Genomic DNA, 12084 nt, shown 5'->3' on the forward strand with positions numbered 1-12084 from the left:
GTCACATCTTCAAGGAGGTGGTAAGCTCCCTGAGAGCACCGCCCACGCTCCTAGGTTTAGGATCCTTACCTCTTTGACCAGCACCTCACACTGCTAGGTACTCAGAGAGAAGGTGCTGACTTGAGAAAGGAAATCACCTGACAAGTCCAAGAGCTTAGATTTTTAAATAAATTACAAAAGATATATATATTTTTTTTCCCTCACATCATTTCTTTCTTTTATGGTAGGGGTAAACTTTGGCCTATTTGGGAGACCTGAAGTGCCTCAGCTTCCTTGAGGCTTCCTATCTCATATTTGGAATTTAATCCGGTGTTTGTTCATCATCTGTGTAGGGTCCAAGCAACTCTCGGATAATTTTTTCTGAGAAAGCAGCAGCAAACCTGGCCCCAAAGCCTCGATTTCAGTTGTGTACGTTTAACGACAAAAAGAGCCACGCCGTCTCAGCTGGATAAAGCGAATGTCCCTAGGTGCACTGGCTGTGGGTCCTGCGCTGAGCAGGTTTTTAGTCATCTGCCGCGTGATCCCAGTGGCCATAGCCATCCCCTTCATCTGGCTCTTCAATATTCTCGTTTTGAAAAGAGGCCTCTTCCTCCTCTTCCTCCCGGATTACCTTCATTAGCTCAAGAAAGCTGGGAGGCGGGCCCTGATCCTTCAGCTCCCTCAGCCTGCACCACAGGACCTCGCTAAGGCTGGCCCCCGCCATCACCTGTTCTAGGCGGACCTGATCTGCGATATTCCTGGGGATGGCTCGTTTCTCCACGGCTCGCCGGAGCAGGGTTTCTAACCGCAACACATAGGCTGAGACCTTCTCCCCCTCCTCCTGATAGGTCTTCAGGTACTTCACCTGGGAGGTCCTGCGGCTCTCCAGGCTTCCAAACACTTGCTTAAATGCCTCCAAGCACTCTTCCACGCTGATGGCCGCGTTGTCCGCCTGCACTATATGCATGAGGTCCAGGGCGGGGCCGCGCAGGCTTTCCATCAACCACCGTTTCTTTTCTGCCTCTGCTACCGGCCACTCTTTGACGATCTCAGTGGCTTGTTCCAACCAGGTTTCAAAGGGCTCTTCCTCGGGGGCGGGCACGGCACTCCCCGAGAACACTCTCAGTTTCCGGTATCTCATGGGCAGCAGAGGCTGAGGGGCTTGTGCTATCTCCTGCCCCAACCAATGAGCCAATAACTCTGGCGAAACACAGGGCACGGCGGCCGGAGACACTCCCTCATGGCCGAGGGCTCGGAACATCCCCGAGACTGTCTGTCCCTCTTTTTCCAGAAAGACGTTCAGTCGTTCAAGAAATTCGGTGTCCTGGTTAGGGGTCTTAAAGATCACTTTCCAGATCCCCCCCTTTCCCTGAACCTCACTGGGTATCACCGAGACATCAATATCCTCCATGAGCTCTAATAAGACCGCACTGGCATTCTCCTGCTTCCTGAATATTTTGCCAAGCAGTCTATACCTGCCCAGAGCCTTCAAAGTCTCCTGGAGAACCTCCTGAATCTCAGCCTCATCACAGTCCACTGGTATCCCCATAACCATCAGTGATTTCTGTTCATCCACACTCATGATCCTGCACCAGTCCTCCAACAGTGCCAGAGCCATCTTCTGAGTATTTGCTCGCTCTAACTCTACGGCTGCCGATTAGTTTGTGGTGCAGATACGCTGCCTTAGGACTCAGAATACCCTGCCTGAGCTCCTGAACTGCTACTCCACCCCTGAATGGGTCCTAGGCCACTCCCACAGCAGTCCCAAGGTCTTCTGGACCAATAACCCTTACTTGCCCAGTGGCAAGAACTCAGCACTTTCAGTTATGTCTCTAGACCTGACCCAGGGTGGCTGGTCGGTATCTCGGTTATGACAGTGCCATTCCCTGTGGCTCTGCAGTCTGGGGTCTGCCGTTGCTCTCTCCCAGGTGCTAGCAGCAACGTGGTGCTGTTGACCCTTCTGCGAGTGCCCGAGGCACCTGTAAGAGCTGTTTCTGCCACTCTCCCAGTCTTTGCCGCCTCGCCTCACCTCTCCTCTCGCCAGTCATGGGGAAAGGCCTCCACTCTGCACCCCTGCATCCCGAGCTCCCAGAGAGATGTGTCCCAGCAGGGTGACTTGGACTCCTAGTGAAACAATGGTCAGTTTTACCACACAGCCTTCTCCTTCCCGGGGAGCATCGTGCTTTGGTTCATGACGCAAGTGGGGGTAGGCCAGGGGTTCTGTCTCACATTGGATTTACATCTGCCCCACTCTGTCAGACCTCTTTTTTGCTTGAACTGACTTTTTTTTTTTTTTCTTTTGGGGACCCTCCTGCAACCTGGCTTCCCCACCATTTGCTCATCAGGCATGCCAATTAATGTCTGAGCCCCAGTTGAGGACAGGACTCGAGATTTTCCCCACGTGAAGAACGAAATCAGATGTGGCTAGATACCTGTGTATGTGTTCCAGTTGTTCCGTGAGAGTCACGAGCTTATTTAGTCAGCTTCTAGAAAAGGAAGATGTCACCCAACTCCACACAATGGTGTGTCTGGGTCTGTCTTAGCTCCAGCCAAGCCAAGCTGCCCTGTTACACATAAATAACAATAATATATATTTATGGCTTTGATGATAGCCAATGATGACTATTAATGCACTTATTTTAAAAAATGACAATCCTTTATAATTAAATCTACTAAACAAATGGAGTTGCTGCATTTCTTTGTTTAAAAAAGACAATTAGAAATCACTCAAACATTTAAAACCAATTTAATATAGGTATAATAATTTAACTTATATACTATACTATAGGCATAACAATTTAGTATAGGTTTAACAATATTTTTTAAAGATTTAATTTATTTATTTAAGAGAAAGAGCAAGTGAGAGAGAGAGAGAGCACAAGCAGGGGCAGAGGGAGAGGGAGAAGCAGACTCCCCACTGAGCAGGGAGCCCGATGCGGAGCCCGATGCGGGGCTCGATCCCAGGACCCTGGGATCATGACCTGAGCTGAAGGCAGACACTTAGGCAACTGAGCCACCCAGGGGCCCCTAGGTTTAACAATTAAAAAAAGAAATCTCAGAACCAAGTTAGTTAAACTTGGGATTATGAATTCTCTTTTGTTATGTGCGGGCAGGCTTTGCAAATGCACAACTAGGTGTTTCTTTTGCTATGAATGTTAAAAATGCTTCATAATACTTAAGCTTGAATGGGTCATTGGAGGAAAAAAGAAAAACAAGAAGCACATCTGTGGAGAGTGGTGGAGACTGGGGGATGTAGAAAGGGAAGAGTTTCTACCGTCTCCCAGTTGGTCATGGGGTTGTGTGTTAAGGGGCTCGAATATTCTTCGGTAGGCCTAAGACATCCCCATCGGTCCAAATGGGGTCCATATGCCACACATGTCAGCCCGTAGCTACGGTGGCACCTGCTGTCACTGCAGGCACATTTTCCAAGTCCTTCTGGAAGGTGCAGAAGGCCTGGCATGTGCTAGAGGGCCAGGAGGGCAAAATGTCAGATCCGACCTTCAGCCAGCGGCCCCAGGGACCTGCGCCCAGTGGCATCTCCATGCCACGCTTTCCCTCCTAAGATAAGGGGGTAACCTTCTTCTCGTAATATTTAGAGGGAACAGGAGATGTAAAAAGGCACTGAATGCCCAGGAAGAAACATCTCCAAGGTCTGCATAATAATGGCCATGCGGAGCTTAGGCTACCTTTGGCTGGCTGCTTCTTCCAAAGGCGATCTCTACCTGCAATGGAAATATTTGGACATGAAAAAAAAAAAAAAAAGTAAAAATCTCGCATTTTCTCATGTAAAGATGGGACAAGTTGGAAAAGGAATCAGATTTTCAGCTGTAACTGTTGGATCATTTAGCCAGATAGTGAGTGACCTTGGCCAAAGCACCTCAATCTCTCTAAATCTCAGTTTCCTGCTCTGGAAATGGGTGATGATAAAAGCACTCATCTCACGGGCTCGCTCTGGGTAGGAAATGATGTAATTCGTGTGGAAGCACTTTATTCAAATGCGAAGCACATCTGGTTCAAAGTCCAAATGCGTGCCTCCGGTTCTCTGGGCCTCCCAGGCCCTCCCCTCTCCTCTAGCAGTTCTCAGCGGGGTCCTCTTTCCCACCTATCGTGGTGGGCTCGTCTTCAAACTGTGACTGGTTGTCCTCCAAATTTAACTCCATTCCCCAAACTGTCCCTCAAGATGGGAGTGGGGGGAGGAGGGTATCCGAACTTAATCCTTCCAGGAGCAAGGGCTGACAATGGGAATGGATCCTTGGTCACACTGTGCTGCGCGACGGTCTTGCGGTATACAGCTTCTCCAAGCCCAAACCCACCCTGGTTACTGAGCATGCCCAGATCTCCCTCCCCAGCCGCCAAAGGATGGGCATCATTCCTGCAGGATTTTGCCACTATGGAAGCAGGGGCGGGGCTGTAATCGCCCAGAGGCAGGGATTGATCCATGGAAAAGACATGGGGACAGGAATAAGCAATGAAGGACTCTCAGAGAACGCGTTACCGGCACAAATCAAAATGCTCGTTATCTGCCCACCAACCCAGTAGCTGTAGCTGGTAGAGCCGCACATACACACCAAGTCCCACACACCTTTCCCCGGCGTGGCCTCACATAATTCAAGGCACAGTCACAGAGTGCACCCCGTCCCCTACCCCACCACTGGACTCGCGCGCACGCACTTTACATCCCAGGCACTTGGCGTCTGGCAACCTGGGAAACCCCGCGGCTCTGGCGCAGTGCGCAACGGGGGCGGGGGATTGAGGCGGGGCACTCTGGGTGCGGAGAAGGGCTGGGGACTTGGGGAGTGGGCTTCAATCTGCGTCTTACCCTGTTTTGGCAAGGAAGGAGGGGCGGAAGATACCAAATCAAGACATTCTCCTGGGCCCTTCTTACGGGTGCAGTGGCGCAGTTACGGCACACGACGCCTTCGGGCAATAGAACAGGTCTCTACCCACTCTTACTACAAGTTGCCGTTCGGCGCCAGAATTTGCAGACTGCACTTTTTGCTACACTCCCACGGCGCGTAGACCTATGTCTTTATCCATACTTCTCCCCCGCCTTTGCTACGCCCCTCTGCATTTCTCCCCGCCATGCTAGGCGCCCCCTACCACCGTGGGTGCAGTGAGTGAGAACCTTTTCGTTTCAATCTCTGCGTAGCCTACCAAGGCCCTTGCGTAACCAGGTTTGGTATCCCATGCCTCGTAAGGCCCCCACTTCTCCATATGGTCTGCCCCTTCCCCTCCTCCGGGTGTCCAGGCGTCAGTCGGTTCGTCCCTCTTTCCCCATCCATCAGCTCACACCCTGGGTAAGGGGGAGAGAACCCTCTCTCCGGCGGGCCCTTGCCCCTGGCCCACCTCTGCAATGCGGTGGGGGAGAGGCTCCTGGGCCAGGAAGGTGGGGGAGAGGGGCGCAGAGGCCAGGGGCTGCGCCCTCCGGTCCTCGCCCCTACGTGCCCTGCCCCATACTTACCCTGGCGCGGAGAGCGGTCAGCAGGCACTGTGCTCCGCATCCATTAGCGGGTGGTCTGGCCGCTTCACTTCCGGAGCGCGGGGCTCTTGGCGGCCCGGCCCTCCCCTCCCTCCCCTGCGCCCGGCTCCCCTCCCCTGCGCCGCGCCCCGCCCCCGCCCCGCCCGCGCCTCCCTCCTCCCGCCGCTGCCAGGAACTGGCAGCCTCTCTGCTCCCGCTGCCGCAGCGGCCGCCCTTCCAGACCCAACTTTGCTGCTCGCGGGAGCTGGCGCGGCGGCGGGGGGCGTGGGCAGGGAGGGGAAAAAGCGGGGTCAGAGGGAGGGACCACGAGGGGTGGGTCGCTTGCTCGCCAGCCCTCCTTCCTTTCTGTACACCTTGCGGTAGGCAGAGAGCGGCAGCCTCGGCAGCAACCAGGGGGTTTGTGCACTGAGAGACCGATTTAGGGACCGGCAGACGGACGGACGGAAAGGACCCTCCCCGAGCTCCCGCGCCATGGCCGAGAGGAAGCAATCCGGGAAGCCGGCAGAGGACGAAGAAGTCCCTGCCTTTTTTAAAAACCTGGGCTCAGGCAGCCCCAAGCCCCGGCAGAAATTCTGTGGCATGTTCTGCCCGGTGGAAGGGTCCTCCGAGAACAAGACCATCGACTTCGACTCGTTGTCTGTGGGCCGGGGCTCGGGGCAGGTGGTGGCTCAGCAGCGGGACGTCGCCCACTTGGGCCCGGACCCTCAGCCGCCGTACTCCCGGCAGGGCCGGCGCGCCGGCGGGGAGCCATCTGTTGAATCGAGCCGGAAGGTGGAGATCCGGCGGGCCTCGGGCAAGGAAGCCCTGCAGAACATCTACGACCAGGTTGGTATGGGGGTGGGGGGGTATTCGAGACGCAGGACCAGATGCGGGGTCGCCCCTCCCTCGCCCCCCTTCCAGCTCGGTGGAGAACCGAGGATCCCAGCGGGTCCACTGTCCTGCCTTGCTTGAATATTGCATCCTCAAATCTGTACATGCACCCCACCCTACTTGCCCCTTCTACGTACAGGGTGCGGAGAGGCTCGGGCTCGGCGGTGGGCGGCTACGCGCCCACAAAGGCTGCCAGAGCCTCCCTGGGCCTGGGAGGTGGGGGGTGGGGGTAACGGATGAACCGATCCCCGGTTGGGGGTCGTATGGTGGTGTGGGGGAGGGTTGAACCGATTCCATTCTTCTTAAATCCTTCCGGGCGGCTTCCGATTGCAGTTGTGGCTGAGTGCCCCACCCTTTTTTGATGCATCTCGGAGCGTGCAGTGGAGGGTTCGCATGCAGGCCCGAAGGCTCCCCGGGGTTCGGGAGGGGCGGGGGCTTCGACAGCAGCTCCCCGCCGCGCCCTGCGCGCTCTCCCACGATACCTTCTCCCTCGCCCTCCGCGCTCGCGTCCGGAGCTCGGAGGCCAGGACCATGGTCAGCGCCTCCGCGGACCGCCTAGGAGGATCTCCTCGCCCTACTCCTGTTCGCCGCGTGAAACGAGGGAGGCTGTGGAGTCACCCAAGGAACCCGAGACGCTCCAAATAGCCCATGTGGAGAACAAAGTTCCGCTAAGTATCTCAGCAAGGGCTTCCCAGAGTGCTCCCCCCCGCCACTATTTGGGAGGTGCTTTGGGGATGGAGACTTAGTGGATTATGTTCAAAGGGTGAAAAGAAAAGAAAAGGGGAAAATCCCTCACATTTTGAATAGATTGTCAAAGAGGGACTAGACCCCCCTATACCGTATTAATGGAGAAACAAAGAAGGCCAATTTGGCAAACCTTGATTTTAGAAGATATTTGTTATCTCTGGCCCTTGTGGACGGTGTGCATTTTAAGTGCGGTAGTCTTCTCGCATTTTTTTCTTTATCAGGGTGACCTTCATACTTGTGCATTTTTTCCCACATCCTTAATTTCTCAACCGATGAATTACAGTGTGAAATGTTTTAATACTTGTTTGCTGTTTCTCTCCCATGCCCACTGGTGAAGAGGAGAAATCAGTCAATGATTGATTATTGAATACCTATTGTGTGCCTTGCCTTGTGGGGCAGGGAGAAGGTTAGCTATAAAAAGTTCAAGGTGATTTCTTCTTAAGGGCCGTTCAGAGTAGTTGGGAGTGGTCTCTACCTATTCCCTGAGTGAGTCCACCAACATTTATTTAGTATTCAGGTTGTGTGCTTATGGTGAACGCATGGAGAACAATTAAGGAGTTGGTGATAATGGCTGGAACACGTTACCGTTTCCTGACACAGCATAGAGTTTTGCAGCTTTTGACTTTTATTGCACCAATTCTAGGAAAGATAAACCATTTACTGTCATTTTCAAAAGGTGGGGCAATTAATTACTTAATTGGTTCCTCCTCCCCCAGCTCTGTCCTCTGATTTATTCATATAGGAGGTACCTGATATCTGTATTTCACTATGAGTCAACCCAAAGAACTTAATCCAGAAAACTCACCTGAATTCAAGTGATCAGACAACTGAAGCAAAAGTTTTAAATAATGTAACTAATATTGAAACATGAGGGAGTGTGAAATACTTTCCCACGTGAATACATTAGATGAGGGCCAAACCATGATCATACAGCCTCATGGTTGTGTGAGTATCCTCATCTTTAACAAGTTGTGCTGGTAATCCTAATGTCCTAAAGGGAGCAGAAAAATGCCTTGAGATAAGGAAGGGATTATTTTTAAAATGGCAGATCAAGGGACAGAGCTTGAGAATGGCAACCCCTATAATAATGGCAGTGAATTAAAACTCAGGTTTGAAAGGCAAAGTTTCATTGGGTTGAATAGTACATCTCTTTTCCTGTCCATTTGGAAGCTTAGATGTTTGATCATCAGCTTCTTGTTTGAACACTCCCTGATTTTTTTTTAAAGATTTTATTTATTTATTTGACATAGAGAGAGATAGCAAGAGCAGGAACACAGCAGGGGGAGTGGGACAGGGAGAAGCAGGCTTCCCACTGAGCAGGGAGCCCAATGCTGGGCTGGATCCCAGAACCCTGGGATCATGACCTGAGCTGAAGGCAGACGCTTAACGACTGAGCCACCCAGGCACCCCGAACACTCCCTGATTTTAATAGACATTCGAAATTGTAAACCTAGGGTGCATGGAGGGGGAGATTTGAAGAGGAAATACCCAACCAGAACCCCAGCCACTTTTAGCCTCCGTAACACCCACATTTGCTTTAGTTGCCCAGTTATTAGCAACAGAAGATGATTCTGCTTGGTTTTTCTGCAGCCTTCCCTGAATTTTCATTCAGTCTTGCCTTATCACATAAGGCAACATGTTCCTATGGGATTGGTTTCATTCATGACTAAGAGCACTTACCGGGATCAGTACTTACAGTGATTGAATATTTCATGTCTATACAAGAGAGAAAAGGTATTTGGGGTGTATGTGTGTGTGTGTGTATAACAATGGTGATTTTCAAAAGCACAGTTGGGCCCACCATTTTGATTGACTTGAGTAGCCATCACTTAATTTTCAGCTAATGAGCATTGTGACTGCCAGCATCTCAGTGCATTCCTGTCTGAAGCCTTGAGACAAGAGAGGAGGAGAACTAGAGTGAGTGGGCCCTGGGGTCCCTGATTTGCACCACTTTCTTCCCCTGAATCTGTATTTATAGGTATTGTTAATGTATGGTTGGTCAGAAGTGGCTTTGTCCACCTGTAGCAGGGTGTCTGCTGTTCCTCTAGCAAGGCTTTGGGAAAGGAGGGAACAGGCTTCCTCAACCCAGATGCCATGTGGCTTGTGGGACATGGGTGTCTGCATTTGCATTTACAGGTGATAGCAGGTAGTCACCAGAAAAAATGGGTGTGGCTTGGGCTGGGATGTTAGGTTTTAGTGAAGGGAAAGAGCCAGTGTAGTGAATATGAATGAGGAAAGCTACCTCTTTACTCTCTTTTCCTTTGTGTCCTTTGTGAGGTCCACTTTGGGCTGCAGTGAGGTAAGATTGGTTATCATCTGTGAAGGACTCTGAGCCTCTTGGAAGAGAGAGCCAGAAGGGCAGTATTATTGGCCTAATTCCCCCTTGCCAGTGCCTCCTCCCTCAGCCTCCTCCCTTTCTCTTAGGAATTCCCTCTATTCTACCTCAGACACAGTTTAGCCAGGGAAGGTGGATCATGAGCATCTCTTCCAAAGGTGCTCCCAGGCCCTTCTTCCCACAGCAAACCTATGTGTCTGGGGAGTGATTCTCCATTTCTCCAGTGCAGATGCCAATGAGTAAACTATATAGGAGTTGCACTGAACTTGACAAAATTCCCGTCTGTAAAATGCTTTTTGATATTCCCTGTCATTGTGTCTCCCCTCATCCCCTCTCCAAGTTGATTAACTCCCAGCCCTAGGTGCCCAGTGACCCTGCTGCCCTCTTACTGTTCAATGCTACCCTTACCCCATCTTGATGGTGATGCCCATTCTAGATCTTTCTTCCTCCAAAACAAGTTCTGAAATCACTCTTCTCCTTTGCGCTCACTTCTCCCATTCAAAATCCCTTCCTTATGTTTATCTTAGCTAGAAAGAAATCCCAATGATTGAAGGCTTCCGTCTGTTATGTGAATGACTGATACGTAGGTTGTCCCCAGAGATACTTGTCTGATAGTAGGCTAGCCTGTTCAATAAGATGAACACCTAGTTAGGCAGATATGTGGTAGAGATTTGGCTGGAAGCCAAGAACAAGGGCATTCATTTGATACTTTAGAGGTCACATTGTTTCAAAAGAGGAAACACAAATATAAACATTTGTATGTTCAGGATTCCAAAAAGCCCCATCTGGGATCAAAGGGAAGAGAAGGAAATGGTGATAATCCATAATTATTGGTTACCCTTGATTTCCCAAGTAATTATGGAACTAATCATATAATTAGTTAAACTAAAAAAATAATTGTGAAATACACGTAACATACAATTTATCTTGATCATTTTTAAATATACAATTCAGTAATGTAAATATACTCCTATTGTTCTGTAATCAGTCTCCAGAACTTTTCATCTTGCAAAACTGGAACTCTGCGTCCATTAAACAGTAACTCCCCATTTCCCCTTCCCCCAGCTCCTGGTATCCACCATCTTACTTTCTGTCTCTATGAATTTGACTACTCTAGACACTTCCTATAAGTGGAATCTTACATTGTTTATCTTCTTGTGACTGGCTTACATCACTTAGCATAATGTCCTCAAGGTTAAACCATGTTCTAGCATGTGACAAGATTTTTTTTCTTTTTTTAAGGTTGAATAATAGTCCTATAATTTGTTAAATTTTAGTAAGTCATTGATGATTGAAAATTTGTTGTACAATTAATAGATCTGCAATCAATTAATTGTGAGGGGAAGTAAGAAGGGTTACATTGGGGATGAAATAGACTCCTCCAGCCTGGGGCCTGAGACCTGAATAGAAGAAAACTCTCACCAACTAAACAGCGTCTATCATCTGTCTCCCTTGTGGCTCAAGGGTGGAGAAGAAAATTGCTGTCATTGAATCTCCAGTGGCAACATCTGGTTGAATGTTGCATAGTTCACAAACTCGTGGGCCATGGGAATCAGGAACGGGCTGGGCATTTTCCTACCGTTGGTAAAGATAGGCCAGTTTTCTTGTGGGTCTTTTGGTGCCAGTGTCCCTCTCTCCTTGAGAAAGAAGGGAGAGTCAGAATTGATCATGGAGTTGAATGTACACTGCCACTGAATGTCAGAGCTTGAAAGAGACCTCATGATTATTTAATCACCTCATTCTAGCAGTGGAGAAAGCAATGCCCAGAAAAATCGTACTTGGTCCCATGGAATTCAGGTGATGGTTTCAGCATTAGGATGGAGGCCTCTCACTGCCCAATCCCACTCCTAAACCTTGTTATTTTGGTAGCATTTTATCTTAGATCTGTAGAATATATTATTTTGAAACTTGCATTATTTCTTAGAATGTGTAGAGTATATTATTTTGAAACTTGCCTGGACACCTTCTGATATAGGCATTTCCCCTTTTTGTAAGTAAGGACACTGAGATTTAGTGATATTTACTGACCAGTCCCAAGGTCTTGCTTTTTAGTAAGTGTATGACCTAGGATTTGAACCAAGGTTTCCTGACTCAGTGCTGTACTTCTTCTTCTTTTTTTTTAAGATTTTATTTATTTATGTGAGAGAAGGAGAGAGAGAGAGAGAGAGAGAGTGTGAGTGGGGGGGAGGGGCAGAGGGAGAAGGACAAGCAGGCTCCATGCTGAGTGTGAGCCATGACCCTGAGATCATGACCTGAGCTCAAATCAGGAGTTGGATATTCAATCGACTGCACCACCCAGGCTCCCCATCAGTGCCATACTTCTTGCAATACACCATTCTGTGGCTCCACTCCACTGCCAGAGATAGTGAGTTTAAAGGTATAATTTAGTTTTGCAGGCAAAATATTTCATATCCCATTAAACTTCATATGTTCTATGGGGTAGGCCCTGTGCTAAATGCTTTATGTGTGCTATCTTATTAATCCTAAGGTAACTCTATGAAGTAGGTGCTACTGTTATCCTTATTTTGCAAAAGAAATATCTGAAGGTAAAAGAAACTTGCAAAGCAACTCGCTAACTAAAAGCCAGAGGCAGGATTTGAACCCAGGGATATGGGACTGAATAGCCTTTTAATCACTGTGATGTACTGAATTGCTTTCTATATTAATCATTCTT

At 49.5% G+C, this 12084-nt stretch overlaps 2 protein-coding genes across 2 annotated transcripts in view; one reads left to right on the forward strand and one right to left on the reverse strand.

Annotated features, from left to right (window-relative positions):
- Nucleotides 1–502: 502 nt before the first annotated feature.
- PNMA2 (PNMA family member 2) lies at nucleotides 503–1597 on the reverse strand. The gene has a single exon (XM_021698973.1). It carries the CDS (start codon nucleotides 1595–1597, stop codon nucleotides 503–505), a length of 1095 nt encoding a protein of 364 aa, XP_021554648.1.
- Nucleotides 1598–5929: 4332 nt separating this feature from the next.
- DPYSL2 (dihydropyrimidinase like 2) overlaps nucleotides 5930–12084 on the forward strand; it is a 137754-nt gene continuing 131599 nt past the window's right edge. Inside the window, exon 1 of the mRNA XM_044912564.1 lies at nucleotides 5930–6283. Coding sequence (XP_044768499.1) covers nucleotides 5930–6283 — 354 coding nt within the window. The remainder of the gene's footprint in view (nucleotides 6284–12084) is intronic.

Source organism: Neomonachus schauinslandi, chromosome 2 (genome assembly GCF_002201575.2).
Source record: "Neomonachus schauinslandi chromosome 2, ASM220157v2, whole genome shotgun sequence".
NCBI classification, from domain to species: Eukaryota; Metazoa; Chordata; class Mammalia; order Carnivora; family Phocidae; genus Neomonachus; species Neomonachus schauinslandi.

Bases quoted from the DNA above. Each gene is read 5' to 3' on its own strand.
- PNMA2 (XM_021698973.1), bottom strand. From the start codon at position 1,597: ATGGCTCTGGCACTGTTGGAGGACTGGTGCAGGATCATGAGTGTGGAT.